Source organism: Triturus cristatus, chromosome 1_2 (assembly GCF_964204655.1).
Source record: "Triturus cristatus chromosome 1_2, aTriCri1.1, whole genome shotgun sequence".
Lineage (NCBI taxonomy): Eukaryota > Metazoa > Chordata > Amphibia > Caudata > Salamandridae > Triturus > Triturus cristatus.
In genome coordinates this window covers 433,947,298-433,971,957 of record NC_140580.1, presented here as the reverse complement: position 1 = coordinate 433,971,957, position 24,660 = coordinate 433,947,298, and the positions used below count along the sequence as shown (strand labels likewise).

The window sequence follows — 24,660 nt, the reverse complement described above, 5'->3', positions numbered from 1 at the left end:
GATGGTGGAATTGTCCTAAAGGGGTACATCAGGCAGATCACCATAGGGGTGTGTCTGGCCTGGCAGTGAAGCACGCCTCCATGCAAGTCTAATTTCCCGCCTGTCCTGGTGTCAAATGGGCCCAGGGCAGGGGGTTGGCATTTCCCCTGTCTGGGGAAGCCTTATTCACATATCAAGGGTGGCACAGTGTGAGGAAGTACCATCTTTCTTTCATGGTATGCCACCACTTTTCGCTGAATTGCTGAATGTACTTTGACTGAGTGTGCCCTGGACTCCTGCCAATCAGGTGCCCAGGGCCTATGTTCCTTCCCTAAAATCTAAAACCCAAATTGGCAAACCCTGGCCACATGTCAGCCCCTGGTAAATGGTACCCTAGGTACCCAGGGCCTTGTGACCAGAGAAGGCCTCTAGGGGCTGAAGCACTTGTTCTGCCACACTTAGAGGCCCTGTACCCGAACACAAACACACTGCCCTTGCAGGCTGAGTGTCTGGGTGCAAGACAAACCAAAGAGTCGACATGGCACACATCCCTGTGTGCCATGCCCACAACCTACACTGCCCTGGCATACATCAGTCATGCCTCTAGCTGGGTGCACTATGCCAGTGGTGTGGGCACAGGAGCATGAGCCCTGTGCCCCTACAGTACCCAGGTCCATTCCTGGGCACTGTAAGTGCAGTGCTGCCATTTAAGAGTATATGGTGCTGGGAGCTCGTCAAACACGAACTCCCCAGCACCATGATGGCAACACTGAAGACTGAGAAGTTTGGTATCAAACTTCTCAGCACATTAAACCCGCACGGATGCCAGTGTGGGATTTAATGTACCATGTACTACAGAGGGCATCTTGGAGATGTCCCCTGAAACCTAACCTACAATCCACGTCTTGTCTGAGAGGCTGCCTAGGCTGCCACACAGCAGACATGTTGCTGGACCCCTGGGTGGAGAGCCCCCGCTCTCCTGGGCCTGCAACAATGCACATCCTGGGCGAGGTGCTAGGTCTCCTCCCCCAGGATGGGCAGGGGGAAGATTCAAAGGCATGCTGCCTTTGTGAGCTTCTCCAGGCCACTTGCTGTACTCAGCAACTGGCCCCCACCGGTTCTGACCCCCACTCTGGCAGGAAGACTGTTCGGAAACTCCAAGTAAGGACAGGGGATGTGCCAGCTCTGCCAACACCACCCCAGGTGGGGGAGGCGAGGTGAAGCACATCTCCGGGCCCTCGCCATCTTGAAGATGGGGAGCCCTACCCAATCAGGCCTAGGCCACTGCCCCCCTTCCACAGGAGAGTGGCAGGATAGGGGGTGTACCCACCCCAGGACAGGGACCCAGTGGTCCCTGACCTTTACCTACCTGTAAACGCCCCTAAATTGAGTATTTAGGGGCACCCTGAACCTTCCTTCCTCAGATTCCAGATTCTAAAACAGCAAAGAAGATCAAGAAGAAAGAAGACCTGCCGTGCAGCTGCAAAGAAGAGGAAGACACCAACTGCTTTGGCCCCAGCCCTACCGGCCTGTCGACCCTCGAACCTGCTCCTGCTAAATCCCGGCACCTCCTGTGACCAGCAACCTCACAAACCCCAGAGGACCTGGCTACCTTGCGACTCTGAGCACCTGGGACTCCCACGAGCAGTGGCTCTGCTCAAAACAAGTATCTAACCCCTGGCACCAGCCCGGAACTGCGAACCCTGCACACTCTGCACCCGCCAAGCCTGGCTTGGGCTGGAGTGGAGTGGAGAAAGACCCAGAGGACGTCCCCCCCGCGACCGTGACCCCGAATCCGGCACCCAAGGACCCACCTCAATGCTCCAGACTACGCCTGCAGCCTCAGAACCAGGGAATCCCCCTACCGCGATCAACAGAGGGTAAGATTTCCCAACACCAAAAGGCACCCCTGCACCCAGCGCCCCCCTGTGCCCGACTCCTGGGTACCTACCTATCCTCCAACTACCCAACTTACCTCTCGAAGTGGTGAGCACACCTGAAGAATCTTCGTCCCCGAGCTTGCAGCCTTTGTTCGTCCTTGAGCTTTCCCATTGAAATCCATTGAGCGCCCGAAGGCTCAAAAGCACCCTGCACACAGCCGCCCGAGTGGCCCTGGCAGTGCAACTTCTACTCCGACCTACTTCCCCATTTGCCCTGAGCAAGTGACCAGGAGCCCAGCTCCCACAGCCGTGTGGCCTGCTAGTCAACAGCCACCAATCAAGGCCCCCCCTGTCTCCCATAGGATAACATTGGGCCTATCTCACTCTGCACCCGGTCGCCCCTGCGCCGCCGAGGGTGTAACAACTGTACTTACCTGACCCTGAGAGACCCCCCCCCCCCCCCCCCCCCGAGTCTGTGCCCAGGACCTTAACTCTGCCAGTCGAGTACTTACCCAAAAGCCGATAACTCACTTTTTTCTTCCATAGGGTAACATTGACTGGCTTCTTCTGAAATGTCTTCAAAGTGTGGAGTTTCTAAACTTTAAAATATTCACCTAAAATCAACCGAGTAACGAAAACGGAAATACTCACCAGCTATTAGGAGAGATCCCCAGTGCTGGATCTTGGTGCCCAGCACTGACCCTGAAAAGTACTCCCAACCGTACTGGGAGGCCAGGGGCTCTATCGCAATGGCGAATAAGAGGGGGGGATAAGGGGCAGCCCTGCCGAGTACCTCTAGAGATGGTGAACGACCGAGAAGAGTGACCATTTATCAATATCTGGACCGTGGGCTGGCGATACAAGAGCTGGACCCAGGACAGGAAAGGGGGCGGGAAACCCCCTTTCACCAACTGCGAACCTCCTACCACAACTCTGATCACTCCACATCCGAGGTGGTTGCCGACGATGATCCTCCTTTTACAGGCGACTGCTTTAAAAATTCCTCCGCCTGTTGGGGCTTGGTGCAGAATGTTTGTATCCCCTGATGCGTGATGCGCAGACGAGCAGGATACAGTAATGCATAGTCTATTTGCGCCTGTCGCAGTTTCGGTTTAACAGAGGTGAACTTGCGACGCTCTTCCGGAACCTGCGCAGTGAAATGCGGAAACATCGCGAAGGACACTGCGTTGTAATGCAGCTCCTTTTTTTCCCCGGGCAACCCGCAGCGCTACATCCCTATCCCTGTAATTCAACAGGCGTGCAATAATGGGCCGAGGGGTGCCACCAGGAGGAGGACGCGGCCCGAGCGAGCGATGAGCCCTTTCCACAATAAAGTGGGGTGACAACAAGTCCGGACCTACTACTGCCACCAACAGTTTCTCAACGTATTCCTCAAGCCTGCTGGTCTGGGTACTCTCTGGTATACCCAAGACGCGAATATTATTCCTCCGACTGCGCGCCTCTAAGTCCTTTTTCTTAGCCGCAATTATTTTCAGGAGCTTGTCTAACTGCGCCGTCGTACCCTGCACCCGAGTAGTGGTGTCTTCAACTCCTGAGATTCTGTGCTCTGTCTCCGTTATGCGCGTTTCGTGACTTTCCAATTTGCGACGCTAATGTGTCCATTTTGTCCGCCATGGTGGCAAAACCCTGCCGCACCTCAGAGAGGACCGACTCCACTGCAGCCCCAGTAGTGTCCGGTGACCCCATCGGCGGTGCATCCAATTCAGCCGCAGCTTCCGCCTGTTGCTGCCGCACGTGCTTTCTGCCTTCAAAAGATAAGTTTGGTTGGCGTGTATCTCCCTTCCCCATTGCAGCATTGGCACCCACCGCTGTAGGGGTAAAGCAGTCCGGCGCAAGACACAGAAGTCACAGGTGCCAGTAGTGTGCACTTCTACCTGCAACCAAGGAGTAGAGAGACCCGACAGCCCCCAGTGTTAACGTAAGGCACTTTGTGCTGCTGCGCACCGGACACCTCTAGGAAGCAATCAATCAGAAAAGTCTCAGGCGTGAATGACGGCAAATTAAGCTGCTACTGTCCCAATAGGTATGCCATATTCCAACCAGAGCGTAAGGACCATCCTGCCATGGCCAGCAGGTCACTCCAGTCTATGTTCCCCACACTCAGTGGCTTCCAGGCTGCCCCAGCATTGTGAGGAGTCACTCTCCGTTCTTGCCCTTCAAACACCTCCTGCAGGCCCCCGCTGCCGCCCAGGGCAATTGCTGCACAGTGGCGCCCAACACCGAAGCCCCCTCCACTGGGGCAGTCCCCCGCCGAGTTCTCCTCCGCTTACCGGCAGTCAGGGCGCTGCCCTCATCTCGGTGAGGGCCTCAAGAGCTCCGGGCGGCTGCACTCCCATCATGTACCGCCCGCCTGCCGTCCGCTCACCGCTCCGCCGATCTCCAGCCTCGTGCCGTTTCCAATGAGGGGCAAGTAGGCAACATCGGACCTCAGGAGCCCAGAAGGGAAGAACAATTGACTGCCAGGAACCAGGATAAATAAAGGATTTTTAGCACTGAATCGCGGGAGCCTCACTCCGTGACGGCCATTCCGCTAGCGCGCCACCTAGCACCCCCCCAGAGAGCGGAGGCTCTCACCTACAGGGGTTCAAAAAGCTCATCTGTGGTGGCATGCTGGTCTACACCAATCAGCCCGCACACTAGAGGCTGGTAGGTTTTCGGGGGCATCTCTAAGGTGCCCTCTGGGTACATGTATTTTTAAATCCACCACTACAATCAGTGAGGGTTTATTAATACAAGGATTTTGATACCAAAAACTATAGATTTCAGTGATGCTATCATATAGATGTGGAACTTGTTTTTACCAGTGTGCAGCACATTTACTTAAAATGGCTTTTCTGCTCACTTGTGACATCCAAGAAAAGATTTAGACATCACTGGGGCATATCTGCTCATGCAGACATGTCCACGTATGTAGCATAGTGCATCCTGCCTTAAGGCTGCAAGCCTGCAGTAGGGTTGGCTTACCTATACTGCATGCAGTGACTGTAGCCAAGTACACAGGGATGGTTGCCAAGTTGTGTTTGCACTGTTATCTGCACCAAGACATGCAGCCTACAGTGGCAGTCTCCACAAGTTAGGAGAGGGGTCCCTTAGGGTGGCACAATACATGTTGCAGCCCTTAGGGACCCTCTTTAGTGCCCATGTCCTGAGTAATAGTGGTGCCATTTACTAGGGACTTACAGGGGTGCTAAAGGTATGGCTGTGGGAAAGTGCCCCTTCTTTTTGCGCCTGGTATCTGGTGCGAGTTTGACTGAAAGTGTACTGAGTTCCCAGTACCAGTGTGCATTCACAATTGGCACCCCTTTAGGATCCCTGAAAGTCCCTAGTAACTGGTACCTCTGGTACCTAGGGCCTTGGAAATAAAGAGGACCCTATGGGATGCAGCAAGAATTGTGCCTCGAAGGGGCCAATTACCAAGCTCACACAAACTGCCATCGAAGCCTGCGTGTCTTGGTGCAGCGAAAAACTAATTTGACATGGCACACCCCCCTGCGTGCCAAGCCAGCAAAGCACTCCATGTGGTATAGGTAAGTAACCCCCTACGGCAGGCCTTCAGGCAGGGGGCACTATAACAAATGTGTGGAATATCTGCGTGAGTGGATGTGTCCCGTTGATATCTAAGCAAAACCTTAGATATTACAAGAGCACAGGGATTCCATGACGAGTACATGGGCTGGACACTCGTGGTTACGAGTGTCCCTGGTTACATGATGGTTTCACTGTGCCCGAGGTGCTTGGTACCAAACACCTGATCTTGATAAATACACACTGATGCCATTGGCAGATTTATTAAGCAATGCATCCAAAGGGCACCTTCGATATGCCCCATGAAAACCTTGTGATTACTAGTGTGTTGACTGTCAGGTCTAAACCAGTCAAACACCATAGACAGGTTTCTGACCTAAGGTGCGAGTCTTCACACTCTCAGGCCAGGAGCAAAACCTGCTCTGGGCGGAGGTGTTCCCACCTCCTTCACGTAGAATGTGCATTCCAAGGCAGGAAGCTTCAAAGGCCCGGTCGCCTTTGTTGTGCGACCCATGCCCCTGTCCGGCTCCCACTTTTGGTGGCAAGACAGGCAAGAAAATTAGTAAAATTAGGAGGTGTGCCCACATTCAGTCAGCATCACCCTGAGGGGGGGCCAGATAGTCTGGACTCGCCTTTTCAGATTCCTCCGGTTCCCCAAACCAACCAACGCCGCAGATGACCAGAAGTGCTATGGAGGGTCAGATCCGTCTCCCTACCGAGCGCGAAGGCACCAGGACCCCCGGGGTACTGGACGCCCTGCACCAAACACCAACACAGAGTCTAGTCCGGATGCCCACTGCACCACGACCGGTCAGCCGTTGAGGAACGTCAGCATCACCGAGACCCCTTCGTGAGTGGCCCAGCTGCCTTGATTTGGACCCTGCCAGCTGTTTCTTCCTGACCGCGAGGAGCATCTGTCCGCACCCAGCCCAGCAGACCTAACCACTCTGCACTAGAGACCCCTTTCCTGGGCCCCGACGAATCGGATATGCCCCCTTGCTCCAAGACCCCTTGTGATGCACGCACCAGTTTGAGAGCTCTCAGACTTGCCCTCAAGTCCTCCTGTTTACCAGTTTTTGGGTGCCCCTCTTCACCACAGCACGCTAGCTACCAACTTCACCAGCACCCTGCTCCCGGTAGGACCAGGCGGTTCAAGAAGAACTGCTGGTAGTATTTTGGATCTTGGCCCACTACAACTCTGAACCCAGACTGTAAACCCCCAAAACAGACTGCACCTACCTTTATGCATCTCCGACTTTTCCTTGCATAGGATTGCATGGAGCGTAAAGGCGCACAACTTTAAAAGCTTTAATTACATGTACGGATTGCTTTTGAAAACAGTGCAACAAATGCATAGCACTAACCTCTGATAAGCCTAACTGCTCGTCCACACTACCGCAAATGAGTGCGTTAGTATTATCTACTTTAGACTCTGTAAGCCAATTGGGGACCCACTGGACTCTCTGCACAGTGTACTTCTTTTTAGTACACTATATAGAGAGCAGGCATCATACAATTGACAACTGAGGGAACAATTGTACAGTTTTGGGGAAAGAGATCTGGCACTGGGGACTTGGATAGCAGGAGCCCAGTGCACTCTGTCAAAATGGCATCAAATATCAGACAAAAAGTGGGAGTAACCAAGCCAAAAGGGTCACTTTCCTACAGTATTCACCACCAACTCTCCATGCCAAGGTTGGGACAAAAAACCTAAGAAAATCAAGGAAGAACGGCTGGAGGGACTGCCAGGACCCTACTTCAAAGAACAGAGCATTTTGTCTGCTAAGGAGGAGTATTAGAGATGACCTTGTACAAGGTAGACATTGCTCATGAGCAGAGATAGGACAAGCCAAAGACATTCGCCACCACACCAAGGAAGGAGCTGGGCCTCACCACTCTGCAAGGGTGAGGACCTGCAGTCCACAAAGTGTCTCCTCAGTTTAAGCAGAATGGTGTAACCCAGTGGATAGATGGTTCTAGTCAGTTCCGCTGTGTATACTGAGCACCAAGAAACATTCAGTCACTAGGACAAACCAGAATGCAATCAGCAGTCCCCAAGAAAGATAAACAAGAGCACATATGTGTAGAGGCCTGAACCAGGATATAAGTCCTCTCAGTTACAATCAGGGGTAAGCACCCACGCTTGTTTAGGTGGTGAGTGCGATTCTGAGCCAGAGGAAAAACCCAAGCTGCAAGCACCAAAGCTTCCTCGACACATGCTGGTGGTGTCTCAGCTTAACTTTAACACCACAACACTGACTGGCACATTTATCACATGAATCTTGGACAACAGGTCAAAAGAATATATGCGCAGATTCTTCAGGCCAGTTTGGGCACTGGAGGTACTAGCACAGTGGTTCTTAATCCTCCGACTTTTGTGGACCTCCACTTAATCATTTTGGGAAACTGGGGTCGTCCCCCCCCCCCCCCCCCCATGCATTACTGAAAGTCACTAACACCGGCTTAAGCACTTTGGCGGTTTCAAACAAAATAGAGAAACAAGCACTGATCAAACAACACAAACTATCAAATTTTTTATTTAACTCACAAACAAATAAAACCATCTAAATGTACTCTTAAATGAGAAGGTTGAGGCTATTCTAAAGTCAACTGAGACCACTGATTGTCCATAATATAGTCTACACTTGCACTGCTCCCACAAATCAATCGGAGGACAATTACAATGTTTTAATTTGAAATGTTTCTTCTTTATTTACATACACTTTATGAAGCTACTATTATGTTTCAAATTTGTAAGTAGTAACGGAATACCTAAGCAGAAGCTGGGGACCCCAGGGGGGTCTCCAGCACACAGGTTAAGAACCATTGTAGTAGCAGGTTACTTGTTTCCACCCGAGGAACAGTAGATGAGTGAGCTGTTTGAACGGTTTATGTTAGAGTTGAGATTTAATCGTGACAATGCAAAACATTTTGTGCTAACGGGTAGTGTGTGACCGTAGCGAACAAGTTGCTTACCTTCGGTAACACTCCTTTCAGTTGATAATATTTCTAACCATAGCTTCCTGACCTTTAGAACATCTGAAGGCAGCTGACTGGATCCGGAACATTTCAAAACATTGATCTCGCTCGCTGGTAGTAGCGCTATGTGACTCCACACTGACTTTCAGCCCAGGAAGTGACAAAATGAGCCTCATATAAATGCCACTCCTGCGCACAGACATCAGTTTCTTTCTTGACTACCTGCACCTTCAGATGCAAAGCCCAACAAGAATCATTCAATACAAGTGTGCAGACTCCTACACTGGGGTCTTTTTCGATTGCAAAGGAGACCATTCCGCAGACCAGGGAGATAGGAAAGCGATGAGGAATCTGAGGTTAGACAGAGTACCCACTAGAACGAGCATTACTGAAAGCAACTAACTTGTTATTCTGGTAGATATGTCTAAACGCAGATTCCTCTTCATTAGAATAGATACCAAAGAAGTAAATACCAGGGTGGTGTGTCTGGAATGGTTCAAATCAAAAAATCCTGCTGAATCTAACAAGTGAAATGCTCTTCTCGGCAGACCGGACTGTCAAGGCAGAGGTTCTTTGTGAGCACGTGCACAGAAACCCACATCCCAGCCTGGCAGATATCAAGTACAGGCACTCTGCATGCCAATAGAATGACAGCAGCCTTGGCTCTGGTGGAAGGGGCTCTCAAACTTGAGGGGGCTGCCTCTAGGCCAGCATGTAGTACATCTTGCTGCACAGGACTATCCACATTGACAGAGTGTTTCTGCACGGCTTTGCCTTTCTTTGTCCTAGATAACCCTACAAAGAGTCCATCGTCCACCTGGTAGTCTTAGGTGTGACAATGTAGAAACCAAAAGCTCGTCAAGGATCTAGTTGATGTAGTGTCTCTTCGTCTTTGAATGGTGGGGCGAATCAAAGAACATTGCTAGAGTGATGGACTGTCACACATGAAAAGCAGTAACAAACTTAGGCAAAAAGACCATCTAGAATTCTAGATCCACAGTACCATTGGCTGGAAAGGAGGTGGTATAAGGTGACTGCAACGAGAAAGCTTGGTTTTTACTCATGCAATAAGCCAAAGCCAATGTGAACAATGTGTCAAAGCCAGGTGATTTAATTGACAGCTGTGCATGGGTTCAAATGAAAATCCTGACAAAAGTGAGAACCAAATTAAGATCCCCACTGTGGGATCACAAATTATTTTAAGGATATAAATTAGTTAAACATTTAAAAATCTCATCACAACAGGTCATTAGAACATGGATGGTTGCTCCAGTAAATGTAAAAAGGCCGAAATGGCAGACAGATAACGGTGGCAAATACATGTTCTTCTGGGGTCAGAGACAGAACGATAAGGATATTCAATGGATCAGCATTGTGGGTGCCACACCAGGCTTCAAACAAATCCCAGCGCCTGGTGAAAAGTCTTAGTAGAAGGACACCTAGCAGCCAGGACAAAATCCACAATTTCTGGAGGAAGATCGAATAAAGTCAACTGCTAATGCCCAATTTACACCTTGGAGGAGCAGACTGTGCAGGTTTGAGTGCAGAATCTGCTATGCTATTATGACAGGAGGCCCTCCCAAAGCAGTAACCTGATAGAACAAATGCTCATGCCAAAAGGTTCCTGGAACAGCACTCTCATGGCCCAATCCAGAGCCACTAGGAGGAATTGGGGATGGTCACTCCTGATCTTCAGAACACTGTCAGGAGAAATAGTATTGGGAAGGTGTACAGGATTTCCATGCTCTACTTCATCAGGAATGTAGCTCTGTGAGAAAGCCTTCTAGGAGGAAAAGTCCAGTGCACAAAAAGCTTTGACATTGCTCATTCACTGCGGTGGCGAAAAGATCTAGCAACAGTTCTCCTTATTGCTAAAAGATATCCTGGACACCTCAGAGTGTAATTACTGTTTGTGGTCCGCCAGGAGTGGAAGGCGGAGTTAATTCGCCTTGGTGTTCAAAGATCCTACCAGGTGTTCATGACTAGGGAAATGCCTAGTTGCGCCAGGCTACTCCAGAGGCAGAGCGCCTCACGACACTAGAACCACCATGCACCCTTGTTGTTTATAGACTGTGAGAACCTGAACTACCCTTGCCTTGATTGGCGATAGGAAGGCCTTCAGGTCCGTAGGAATGGCATAACTCCAACACGCTGACGGGAAGATGAGTCTCCCGAGGAGATCAGAAACCTCTAATACCCAATTCCCCCCAAATCGTCTGCATTACAAGAGTGATACATATGTGACCACCATTAGCTCTGGGTGGGGTAAAGCAGAGGGGGTCTGCCACTAGGTCGAATTGTGGTTGAGCCACCATTGAGGTCTTTTGCAGTGTCCTTCGAAACATGGATGAACTTAGATAGGTTTCCTGAGGCTGGGCCCACTGAGACCTGAACAGGTTTGACATCATCTGGAAATGGTTTACAACTAATTGTGTCAAGCCCATCTTCAATATCCAGTAGAGGTAGGGGGGGAAAACTGGTATCTTTTGACTTCCAAAAGTGTATTGCGACCACCACTCAAGTGGCACCAATAAAGCCCAAGGGGAGCACAGAAAATTGAAAATGCTCATGGTTCATTTTGAATCGCAAGTACCGTTTGTGGAACTGCTGGAAGGGTACATGAAAGCTGCCATCCAGTTGCCTGAATCCAGGGCAGATAGACCCTGGGCCAGCATAGGCATCTTAAATGTGTTCTTTCGCAAATAGGCATTAAAAGGCTAGAGATTTAAAATGGGATGAAGGCCGCAGTCTTTCGGCACGAGAAAATAACAGGAATAATAGCCAGTCTCCAATTCTTGGGCCAGACTCCTCTCTATGGCTACTTTGGCCAAAAGAGCCTGCACTTCTTGGAGCAAAATGTACAAGTTCACCACTGAGAGATGGTCAGAATTGAATGTGGCTTGTTGAAAAATCTTGATGTGATATTTTGCTTTCCTGGAGAAAGTAACCAATCCTACCTTTTACAGGATAGTCGTGTGCCACCAAGGGCAGACTAAAGCAGCTTGGAGGCAGATGGAGGAGCAGGGGACTGCAAAGTTTATTATCCTTGATGACCCGAGTGTTGTCTCTGTAATCCCCACCCAAGACCATACTAACTGGGGTGGCAGTGACCCTGGCTCGAAAGGTACACCAATCCTCTGCAGTCTCCTCAAGAAGGGGCAAAACTGGTTAGGATACACTCTCACGGGAGTAGAAAGGCTTAGGGAATGGAACATGGCCAGACTTTTGTTAAACCATTCCAATGCCAATCCGGTCTTCTTGGCAAGGCATTGGTGTATATTGCCAGCAAGCAACTTGCATTGGACTGACCGAATAGTACGGCCGAGGACAACATCTATTTCCCAAAGTGTGTTGGGGGGGTTGTGAGGGGTGCAGAATAGTCGTGGGGGAAATAATTAGGATTCACCCTTTTGGTGTAAGATTAAAGAACCAAACTCTGGGGGATGGGATGGAGTCAAAAATAAGGGTGGCCTGGCTTTGATCTGTGGCATCTGGCAACCTGTTTATTGGTTAGCATGAAAAGGGCTTAGCCCAGGGGCCCATAGGAGTGTAAGTCAGGTCCTCAATAAATGAGAGTAAAGGCTACAATTAAGTTTGTCCAGGTTGGAAAACTTCAGTTAGACTTCCATAATGGGCAATTGCAAGCCCAAAACCTCTGCCACATGCCAGATTGCACTCTTTTGTCGGTGGTTCAGGGAAGAACACAATCAAATGGCAGGTCAAGTGTCCGATTCACTGGCAATTTGGAAATCCAGATACAAATTTCCATCCTCCTAATGTTGAAACAAGTACTCCCCCCTCATCCCCATGTCATACCCAAGGGCTGGTTGGCTCTGGTCAGACTGAAACCTTGTGAAGCGATGGACTGTGACTTCAAGACAGAGGCATAATTCTGTCTGAATCAGAATGAACTGAGGCAGAGTGCATCAGTACAGCATCAAGACACAACCTTGTGGAGGCAGAGTAGGATTTGGCTCGGAGTTGCGTAAGGTGTGGCATTAACGGCCAGAGCTGATGAGTTTGGAACTGGGGAAGCAGGTTCGAGTCTCCGCTCGACTCAAAATCCTGTAATTATGAGCAATCACATAACATCTCAGCACCTACAAAAATGAATGTGTCCTTGTATAATGTAACTGGTGTTCATGTAAAGAGCTCCAATACATTCGGGTTGAGTTTCCGCTATATAAAACGGCAAAAAAAAAAGAAAAAAATCATGGCATTAGGGGAATTCCATTTATGGTTCCAAAAAGAGGGGATGCAGTTGCTTCCACTGCCAGCAATTGTCTGGAATTCTCTAAATAAACTTGATTGCAAAGAGGAATATTACAAATATACAATAATGACATATTATGGACTGGGTTTTAACATCCTGATTAAGTTTGTACGGTTTAAAAAATTAGAGTAGAGTAGAGTGGTCAGATAATTGTGATAGACTGTTAATTATTAGTGAAAAGGGAAAGAGCCTATGGCCTCCGAAGTAAGGATTCAGTAACTCCTTTATCAAAATTGACAGACAAAAACAGGGCTGTAGAAAAGATGGGGTGGCATAACAGTGCCTGGTGGAGACATTTTACCCTTTGATAACACTTTCTTAGAGACATAAAAGATTGAAAAGTTCAATTAATAACCCAAGTAAAGCTCACCAAAAATGAAGGCCAGATAGAGGGGGGGATACGAGAAGGATCAAGAAGAGAAAATAAATTAGCTCTCAATAAGAAATTGAAGACTGATGGGGAGATTTTAAAGCTAAAAAGGAGATTGGGAATGCTAGCAGTTCCACTAAGGAACGTTGTCACACTCTGAAGGAAACTGCAGATTGCGGAACCAAAGACACAGTTAATGATTTGCTGTTGGATTGGGGTAATACCAACCAGGATTTAAAAAGAGAATAACACTTCCTCTAAAGCAAGAGATCAATCTAGAGGTACATCCTAGAGCTATTGCTTCTTTAAGTGCACATTTTGGATCATCCAGGATCAGCTATGTGTCATTAATTCCACAAGTTGGAAATCGACAGCTGAACATCGCTACTGAAACCTTTAGTCTATAGGAACATTACAAGCCATTGATACTTCTCAACCAAGAAAACTGTGCGTTTTATAAATGACCATTGGGGCACGTGCTAAACAGTAAGTCATCTGCATGCTCATTCCAATGTCACCTAAAAAATTAATGCAGTCACTTCTATTGGGAGTTCAAGTGTATCCAAGGTTTCATTACTTGGTCCTGATGACTTGGGCAGCTTTCAGCTTGTGGTAACTTAAACGTATGCTCTTGGAGAAACTGTTGTACACCTATTCAAATTCTTAAGCTATAATGTCAATGTATTAAGGTGTTATGTAGTTTGAATCACAGCATTCTGATGTCGTTATAAGTGTTATGAAGCAACAATCAAAGCAACCAATTATAGTAAATAGTATGTTTGCATCCCTTCTTAGGCAGAGAGGCATTACATAACTTTTCTATCACAAACTCAAAATTACTGCTGTTTTTCAAGATTAAATATTAAGAGTTGATGTACTTTAACAACAAAGGTCACAAAATATTAACAACCCATACCTATAAAAAGGTTATATCAAACAGCCATATCAATTTTCTTTATCAAACCACTGAAACATGTTTCATGCTCACCCTTTATCTTTTGCATGTACATCAGCTCCATTCTGAAGAAGATATTCTACAACAGACACTCTGTTATAGCCAGCTGCAAAGTGAAGTGGTGTGGACTGACGTCCTTCGATATCCCTGCAGTTTACACTTTGAGCATTACATAGTTTCTGTGGACAGGAAGCATAAAAATAAATGTTTACAGTTTGTAAAGGATTATACTTTAAAAATGAAAAATTGAGTACATATTTTATTTTGTTTACATCGGTTATCACTAAGATCAAACCTATGGAAGTCCATCTATGAGTTGGAAGGAGGTGGGACATTTGGGCGCTGTTGGTAAAGCACATGTTGTGCAGAGAAATCATTGTGTGCTCAAGATACCCCTTAACTAGTGCCAAGGACCTCATCTGAATCAGCCATCCAAGTACAGAAACACACAATCCCGCCATCTCAGTGAAGGCACAACATTGCAAAAACATTTGAAAACAAGCATTGAAAATGCAATAGGCCACACCTTTTATTAAGTTAAAGCCATTTGCTTTGCTATACAATACCATTAGCAAAGCAAATGGCTAACTTTTCAAAGGCAAGACCTGTTGCATTTTCAATGCTTGTTTTATTATAGACATGACGCACAGCACCCGTGATGCTGTACAAGATGGCTATAAAAGATTGGCCAAGCTAATAGGTCTAATAGGCGATGCATGTTAGTCCAGTTGATCGCGCTTAATTCTCAAGTAAGTTTCAAGCTGTCCACACAACCAAATTTGGAGTCTAGAGTAGATAACGGAGCATGCAAAATTGTGAGTGACTGACGACACATCTGTTTATTCCAGTATACACAGTGGGTTCGTCGAGATGTTTTTTTCTGCGGGTCACTCGAGTTAGTATCGCGTGTCTCGGTATCAAGTGATGCTTTTAGACTGGTCTGCTGAAGTTTACATGATTTTATCATGCTGGAATGGGACCTCGAACATGTAAAGTGGGTTGTGCAAAGCTGCTTGGTCATTGCGAAGGTCCTAATGTTTGTAAAATATCAAGCATCAACGTCCGAAAGGGTTAACAGGGAAGCAACGCTCTGTTGGCGCCAGGGGCACCTTTGTTTGAGCACATGCCACCTTATGTTACTTCCAGAGAACTATATGTGGCCAGTGCGGAATGCAGATGGTTTGTAAAATGTGCTGTTGCTTTAGTGTGCAGAATGAAGCACTGCGTGGTTTTTGCAATTAGCTGTGTGATTTTCCACGTTTAAATGCAAGAGGGAGCTTTTCTTCTGCGGGGGTACATTGTTTTCTCTGCCTTTGAATATTGTGTCGGTTTGTTTCAAGACTATTGAAATGAATCTGGTATGGACTATATTGAAATGAATCTGGTATATCGCTTTTCTAACCTTTTCGATGCCCAACTAGAGAGGTCACCAGAATTGATAGCGCCCTGATACCATTTGTATGGTCTCGCGGCACTCTGAACTAAATAGAGATATTGAAGACGGCAGTCAAATCTGATTTCTTAGGGTGTATGTGCTCAAAGATTAGCGCCTCGGGAACTAGGCAATCTAGGTCAGCAGATGCCTGGAGCTGCTTACGGAGCATGCCTCGCCCCGCCTTCCCATCCCAGACACTAACCACCCCACTTTGCACTAGCTATGGCTACCCTACCGAAGCTGGGTCTCAATCCACCCCCACTGAGCCCCATCCTCAGGGAGATTACTAGGCAGAGAGAACAAGCAGCCAGTAACCAAGGAACATGCACAGGGAGAAACGTGTGCTCGCAGAATGTAGTAAAGCCAGCAGCAGGCACAAGAAATAACCGCTGAGTAAGACAGCACGAAACACGCCACCATCATAGAACATCTGAAGCAAAACAGGCATCAAAAAACAGGATCATTTGCAGAGGAAACGCTGCACAAAGCACAACATAACCAGCACAGAACACATCAACTCTAGCAGGCAAAGCGCAAAGGGAAAAAAACACCACCGAAGAGCAGGAACAATGCTGCGGAGTGCCATAAAGCCTGTGTCTGGGGGAAACAAGCTGTCGGCGTTGTGCGAAAAATATAGTGCGTCTCAGCAAATGAAGGATACTAACGCCGCAAGTGAGAGATCCAATCCCGGTGGGCGGGGCCAAAAGTGGACAGGGCAGTAACAAGGAGGGACTAAGAAGCCTACTTTTCAATCGTGAGCCAGCATTAAGTATGGAGGACTCAGGGGTCCCCCAGGGTCAGTTATGCACTGTTGCACCCTCAGTGGCACTAAGGCGGCCGGGTGCAGAGTGTTGCGGCCCAATGTTATCCTATGGAGGATAGGGGGTCTCTGGTTGATGGCTGCTGGCTAGAAGGCCACACGGCTGTGGGAGCAAAGCTCCTTGGGTTTAGGTCAGGGCAAAGGGGGAAACAAGTAGGCACCAAAAGTGCACCCTCAGCGACACTGGGGCGGCCGGATGCAGAGGGCGATTTCGATATCGGGTGCCCTTTGGTTTTCTATGGAGATCCTCTGGTTTGAAGAAAGGCTGCAGGCTCGGGGATGAAGACCTTTTGGGTGCGACCACCACTTCGAGGGGTAAGTTGGGATGTCATGGGTTGGTTAGGCACAGCTGGTTTGGGCACACAAGGCCGTGGGGTTTGAGGCTGCAGGCGTCGTCTGGAGGCTTGAGGAAGGTCAGGGGTCGCCGGATCTCGGGTCAGGATCGCCAGGGGGACCTCCTCGTGGTGTTGGTTCGCTCGGGCCGGGGTCGGCGATTGCAGTGTGTGCTGGATTCGCGGTTTCTGGCTGGCACCAGAAGCTAAAGTTTAAATATGTTCGGTGTTCTCGGGAGATAGAGTCCTTGAAGTGAAGGCAGGTAGGTCCTCTGGGGTTTGTGAGGTTGCTGGCTGCAGGACACGCCAGGATTTCGCAGGAGCAGGTTCGAGGGGAGACAGGCCTACAGGGCTGGGGCCAAGTCAGTGGGTGTCGTCCTCTTGTTAGCTCTACACGGCTCGTCGGTCCTTCTCATCTACTTTTCTTGTGGTTTCTAATCTGAGGAAGCAAGGTTCAGGGTGCCCCCTAAATACATTTAGGGGCGTTACAGTAGGTAAAGGGCAGGGACCAATGGGTCCCTTCCCTGGGGTGGGTACACCCCCTATTCTGCAACTCTCCTGTGGGAGGGGGGCAGGAGCCTGTCCCTGGTTGGCCGGGTCCCCCATCCTCAAGATGGCGGGGACTCAAGGTTGTGCTTCACCTCGCCTCCCCACCTGAGGGGTGGAGCTGGCAGAGGTGGGCACACCTCCCTTCCTCACTTGTTTTTCCCACCGGTTCTCCCGACCAAAGTGGGGGGTAGAATCAGTGGGGACCAGTTGCTGAAAGCAGCAAATGGTCTGGAGAGGCTTACAAAGGCGGCATGCCTTTGAAGCTTCTCCTTCGTGAACCCTGCCCATCCTGGGGGAGGAGGCTTGGCACCTCGTCCCAGGATGTGTATTGTTTCAGGTCCCCCAAGAGCAGCAGGCTCTCGACCCAGGGGTCCAGAAACATGTCTGGTGGTGGCAGCCTACGCAGCCACTCAGTCAGGTCACTAGTAGTTGGTCGGATTTCAGGGGGCATCTCTAAGATGCCCTCTGTTGTGCATTTTACATTAAATCCCATACTGGCATCAGTGTGGGTTTAATGTGCTGAGAAGTTTGATACTAAACTTCTCAGTCTTCAGTGTAGCCATTATGGTGTTGTGGAGTTCATAATGACAAACTCCCAGCACCATAAACTCTTAATGGCTGCACTGCACTTGCAGTCCCCAGGAATGGACTTGGGCACTGTAGGGGTACAGGGCTCATGCACCATACCCTCACCACTGGCATAGGGCACCCAGCTAGAGGGGTGGCTGACGTATGCCAGGGCAGTGGTTTGTGGGCACGGCACACAGATGTGTACCATGTCGACTCTTCACTTTGTTCTGCACCAAAGCTCTAAGTGTGCAAAGGCAGTGTATGAGTGTCAGGGTACAGGGTCTCTGAGGGTGGCACAATACGTGCTGCAGCCCTTAGAGGCCTTCTCTGGTCACAGTGCCCTGGGTACCTGTGGTAACATTTACCAGGGGCGGACATGTGGCCAGAGATGCCAATTGGGTTTAGGCCTCAATGCAGTTTTAGGGAAGGAACATATGCCCTGGGTACCGGATTAGCAGGAGCCCAGGGCACACTCAGTCAAAGAACATCAGCAATTCAGCAAAAAGTGGGGGCATACCATGCAAGAAAGAGGGCACTTTCTCACAGTCTCTGAACACTTCAGAATCCGTATTGATTCCAAGAAGCCCTTGCATGGCGAGAGGAGTGCATGCGCACTGCTAACACCAGGCGAGTCCTAAAAATGAGGCATGATAGTCAGCTTGGACTGCAATACTGTGAACTGGCAGTGCTGAGACCCAATGGTGAAGCTCAGTTTACACCTCCGAGCAGGACAGACTGGAAGATGGAAGCTTGTATTGCTGTTGGAACTGTGCTGATAATGCCAGTTCCAGTGGGGGAAGGAGGGGCTGTTCGGGGGTGGGGCAGGGAGCACAGACTTGTTTTTCTTGAGTACTGAAGGAAGGAGTTTGGCCTTCTCTCTGAAAAGTCACTTGCCATTCAAGATCTTGTCCATCACAGTGCTGGACATCTCCAAGAATAGTCAGTGGAGCGCATGCCCTGTGTAACAGTTGTGCCCATGGACGAGGTTACAGTATGAATGGGATCCAAGCCGCACTTCAGGTTTAACTTTGAAGCACCCAAATAGTCACTGACTCGAGAAGAGAAAATAGTGGTTATATGGTTCATAGGCCAACAGATGTCAGCTTGGCCAATTTTAATAAGGCTTGGGCACAGCATCTAGCAGGCATGTGGCATTCGCTGGAAGAAGAGTGAGACTGCCTGATGCAAAAGCCTTCTATTCCATAGCGTCCAGTTTACCCCAGTTTAAAGCAGCCATAGAACAGGCATTGGGGTTCAGTATGGGAAAAAAAGCCTAAACTAACATGGTCTCTAGTGCCAGATAAGAGGACAAAATTTGCTTTCCTATGGAGTTGAACCATTAGTCTTTAAACTGCTGGGCCCAAAGGGGCTTTTACTAAGACGCCAAGACATTTATTGCAGCACCTTGTTAGGGGAGAGGATATGGCCCAATGGCAAGGGCGGTCGTCCTCAGAGCTGGGGGGAACCAGGTTCGAGTCTCGGCAGGGATGCTCAACATCCTGAGATTCTGGGCAAATCACTTGATCTCCCTGTGCCCAACAAAAATGAATGTGTCTGTAACTTAACTGGTGCTCATGTAAAGTGCTCCAATACCTTCGGGTCTAGTTTGCGCTATACAAAACTAAAAGCAAAAGAAAAATGGGAGGAAGGGCGGAAGGGCTCTGCATATAACCGAGTAGTTTGCAAGATTTCTAACAAAATGTTGGTGTTTGGTTCCTCAGAGGGCAAGGTTTCCAAAATTCTAAATATTATTGGGGTAAAGGAGGCCATGTCTTCTATCGGGGCCCAGAAATGTAAGGGATGTCTCCTTTGCAAGTGTACCTACATCACAGTAAGGACAAAGGTCTGCACCAGAGTAAGGAGGATGTAGATTGTCGTCCTCAGAATCTGCATCTTTTGTGCACCCTTAATGCTCATACAGCATGGTTATGTTGTCAGGACTGCATAACTCCTTGATCTGGGCAAATGTCTAGGCACTAGGAAGAAACTGTTTCTCAAGGCAAGCTCTTAACTTCTATGCATCTAAATAATTTCAACAGGCTTCGATGGCGGTGTCAAACATGAATCTGACACGCTGGCGAGACCAGCTCCAAAGTTAACCGGCGGTATGGTTCTATCTGTGACTATTATAGGCGCAAGGCCAGATCCTGGGGAGGCATGGAGCCAGAAAGAATCAGGGTCGGAGCCACCAAACCCAAAAGAACAAGTCTACCCTTGGGGAGGGCCAAAAGCATACCTTCTCCCCCTCCCTGCCTTCCCTGGACCCACTCCACCTCACGCCATCAAGAAGGCTGCATCTGTTATTTACCCAGCCCCAAGAGATCATCCTAATCTCTTAGTTTCCACAGCAGTGCTCCTCAATGAGTAAAAACATGCGGTGGCAAAACCACTCCTGAAAAAACCATGAGCCTAGACATCTCCGGAAAACTATCAACCAATTTCTCTCCTCTCTCTACCTACTAAGACCCTAGAGAGACATATTAATCATCGACTACCAGATTGCATTGAAGAGGATAATCTTCATTTCTGTCAGTCGGGTTTCGCTGTCACTAAAGCACAGAGTCGGCACGACTCGCTTTGTCAGAAGAACTGAGAGGTACCTTTAACAGTGGTTATAACCTTTCTTGATTTGAGTGCTGACTTTTTACTCTGTCTCTTAAGATTTTTTTAGGTAGACTCCATGTCGGCAGAAATACCAGTCTGGCTTGACTCATTCTTTCAAGAGCGATGTCTCTAAGTCTACAAGAAGCCCCTCTATTCCAATACCTTCCCACTGGCATGCCGGTTTCATCGATATTCTCATTAAGCTAAGCGCTTTTGAATGTCTATGTAGCTGATATTGTGCAACCTTTCGGCTTTACCCTGGTTTCCTATATAGACGACGCTCAGCTGGTCATTTCACTATCTATGGACTAGGGCAATAGCGCTAGGCAGCTAAGAAAAGAAAGGCAACAATCTAGTTTTGTACTTTGGCCTGGTGGCAAGACACTCTTGGCCTGTTCCCCAGCAAGTTCCCCAGCGAAAGTAGACATTATAAAAAAGGGGGTCTGGTTTGATTACAAGCCGTCCTTTGAACACCACTTCAGGAAACTATCAGTTTACTGTTTCAGCCTTGTGGTGACTTTGAGGAACATCTTATGGACTCTTTCTCCCATCCACACAGAAAATATTGGTACAGGAGATGATTACTTATCACCTGTACTACAGAAATGCTCTCTATTTAGGTGTTACTCGGGCCTTGTTATAACTGAACTGCAGATCATATAAAATGTGGCTGCACGTCTCCTTGTACGAAACCCCACAGGACAGTCATCCTCCACTCAGACTGATCTCCACTGATTCCCTGTTGGAAAGCACATGCAATTTGAAGTTGTGTGGGTCACCTTTTGGTCCCTTCTCCAATACAAGCCCTATCTTCTTGAGTGAGACAGCTGATTAAATCCTACACCTCTACAAGAACACTGAAGCCCTACAATTGTATATTGGCCTTGACACCCAGAGTTGTGGAATCCAGAGACGGAGGATGTTCCTTCTACTCTTAGGTCTCGGAGCACTGGAATTCTCTCCATCTAAGGCTGTGACTTTCCACCAGTGAATCTTCTTTATAAAATAATTGAAGAATTGTTTTTCATCGTGTAAGATCTGGCTGTTCACTATTCTGGATTAGTTTTGCAACAGTTTGCCTACTGGGCTGGGAACCTTGTGTTGGGTAGCCATGCGTTCTACAAATTAAAGCACAACCAAATCTTTTGGCGCTTCAGAATTGACTTAGGGAATGAAGTAGAGCATGGTGTTGTGGAAGGCCAGTGCAAGTACAGTCTCAGGAATGAGAAATTTACATCAAGAGTATTACTCACCCTTACTTTTTATGTTTTTTGTGGAAAGAACTTGTGTGAAATCATTCCTGTTCAGGAGACATACCAGTAGAAAGGGAGTGGTTTGCCATCTCCTTTGACAAACAATAACTTGGCCTCCCACTGTCTTACGCAGTGGGGTAGAACAAGGAACATCAATCGCAGGCGGCAGCATCATGATCAGGTCCAAGACACCGTTTGCAGATGCCATGTGGATCCGAAAAAAGACATCCACTTAGAAGTGGGCAAGTCAGCAAATAAACAGGGAGATCTAAGCAAAGGCTGAGCCAGGAGTCAGGCTTAAATATAAGTGGCAAAGCACATGAAGAGCTATCAAAACCTGTGTCATGCAAATAGCCTACACACATGGGCCAAGAGACAAAAAGGCCATGAGGGAACCAAGTGACAAGTTGGTTGTTCAGTTTTCATGTGAACAATGTACACTGGTTAAGCATATACAGTAAGGTTTTCGTGCAGCATACATACAAAACTGGATGAATTGAAAGCACTCTCAAATGTGATCATCATGGAAAAAGAAAATTAATTTCCTAGGGAGACACAATCTGGTCAAGCAGGCAGCAAGGATTGAACTCCAACGTGTGCAGTTCTGCCACTTTATGGATATTTCCAGCCCTGGGTGTAATCTCTGGCAGGGAACTGGAGACCCAACAATCGGGTCATGGTTTTAACACCCTTGAATTGCTCTAAGGCCATGTCTGCCTTGTCTCCAAAGAATGGCAATCGGTCAACAGGCATGTCCATTAGTGTGGCTTGGACATCCTCAGAGAAACCAGTAGACTGCAGCTAGGCATGTATGCCCAGGGCTGCAGAGGAACCCATTCTCTGGTTATTAATATGCCTGGAGCCATTTTGGAGGTCGTCGACAACCTTCTCATCTCATAATGGCCTTTAAGGTTATTTGGTAGACTGGGCCCAATTATGGTTGCTAAAGCCTACAAGGGTTGGGTACACTGTTCAATAAGGAAGTTAGCAAAGTGATGGTAACCACGCTATGGGCCGAGAAAAACATTCTCTACTATCACCTATTTGTATTCTCTGTCAGGCAGGTGGGTCAGGAAGGAACCTGGATGCTGTTTTGTGGCAGGAAGAGGCCTGCACTACAAAACTCTAGTGCAGTGTGGACAGAGAAGAACGCCAGATAGCCTAAAGCTCATCTGTAAAGTTTAGCCACTGTTTAAATTGCTGTGGGTGCAGAAGATGGTTCCCCCAGGTATCTATTATAAGCTCCTTCTGGGCCTCGTTGAATGGAAGCAATGGTTCTGTTATGGTGGAATCGGACCGGAGCACCTTGTTGAGGATATACGATTTCAAATTCATAGTGAGATGAGGCAACTCAAGTACATCAGCAACCTTTCTGAGGACAGCAGAGAATAATGATATCTCTTTCAAAGCTGGACCTGGTCTTGGGTCAATGTCAGGAGACGTGTCAAGACCACTGGCATTTTGTAGTGCTACGTAGCTGCTGGGTCAGAGGAGAGGTGGCGTTGTGGCAGTAGCGGAGCTTTCTTGCTGCTGTCACCCTCTTGGGCATCTGCAATGGGTCTGAATTAGACGTTTTTTTAAAAGATTGTGTTCGGTCTGCCAATAACAGCGGAGACAACCAGCACGATCCTTCTTGAATCTTCCCTCGTCAATTTACCTTTGTGTCTCTCTTTTGGATGACAATTTTATGTTATGTTAAAATGTTTCTAAAGCGCTCGAATACCCATAGGTGTCTCAGCGCTGTTTGAGTGGCACTCAGGTGAGGGTATTAGGTGCTGAGAGTAATTATGCACCTAAGAATTGAAAAGCAAGGTTTTTATTAGCTTCCTGAAGCCCAACAGTGTTGGAGCTGCCTTGATGTTTATAGGTAGGCTGTTCCACAGGGCTGGGGCTTCGGTGGTAAAACAACTGCCTCCCCATTTTAGTCTCTTAAACCTGGAACAGGGCATGGTCATGGTATTTTTAGAGCGAAGTTCTCCATTTGGACGAGTGCCAATGGAGGGTCCTGAGGAGGCATACGTGTTGCTGTAGAAGGAGGCAGTGCTCCAGGTGTAGAGGACACTGTAGGGGCAACCAGTGATGGCACTGGTGTCAGCACAACTCTGTATGGCACCTAGAGATTGCCTAGTGGAAATATGGGAATGCTTCGAGACCAGAGGATACAGCTGACTCAACCCCAAATGCAGATCCCAATCAATTCCATGAGGACTAACAGTGATCCAGGGGAGGTCGATACATCCCAGAACATCTCCAGAGTGGTGTGGGGAAATAAAGGTAGATCGGCCCAGGGTGCCAGAAATGGAGGGTAGCCCAGACTGCAAGCAGCACTGGCAGCAGTGGCACTGGAGCGGTGGATGGCGTTGGGAGGTGCCAGAGGAGGCTCAAGCGGTGGAGGAATATCCACCAGCTCTGGCTTCAAATAAGAGTCAGTCAGAGCATAGGTGTATTGGAGACTTTACAATAGACATGAAGTCAAGCCGAGGAGAGCCTAAAAGATCTCTTTTTTCTATCTTTCCAACTGTCATCTTAAAATGACCTGGGGGAAGGTTACGAGTATAGGAAGCTGGATCTTTATATAGCGGCTCAAAAAGAGGCACACTGAGTAAAGAGTCCAAGCAAACCCCAACGGAATTATAGAGGCACAAACAATACCCCAAATGCTCTCTTTGAGGTAGTGTTGGCAAGCAGTTAGACATATCAGAGGTTAGTGCTAAGCATTTATTGGTACATAAATGCAATAAAGAAATACGACACCAATTTATAAAAATAACATACTTTTTATATGAATTTAGATACAAAAATCTGAATAAAGTAACTACTTTTCTAGTTCTGAATTTTACAGTTTTCAAAAGTTGCAATTTCTGGGTGCAGTAATGTTATTGTATGGGGGAAAACATGTAGTGCATTGGGGCACTTAGCAGCAGCTTAAAGGACTGTTCTTCAGGACTTAAGGTGAGCATGGGGCAAGGTCCAAGGCCACACCAACAGGTGACCTCGGGAGGCTCTGGGGCATCCAGGTGCAGAGATGTGTTATGGCGTTGGGCGTCCAACTCACTTCAATGGAAGAACGATCCAGTCAGAAAGAGGCTGCAAGCTGGGGGTGCCAGGCCGGGGA

The 24,660-nt window shown here is 48.2% G+C and overlaps 1 protein-coding gene across 2 annotated transcripts in view; it reads right to left on the bottom strand.

Annotated features, from left to right (window-relative positions):
- TNKS2 (tankyrase 2) overlaps positions 1-24,660 on the bottom strand; it is a 689,601-nt gene that overhangs the window by 506,169 nt on the left and 158,772 nt on the right. For both annotated transcript variants that reach the window (XM_085605833.1, XM_085605841.1), the window contains exon 14: positions 14,016-14,161. In XM_085605833.1, the coding sequence (XP_085461959.1) occupies positions 14,016-14,161 (146 nt within the window). The remainder of the gene's footprint in view (positions 1-14,015; positions 14,162-24,660) is intronic.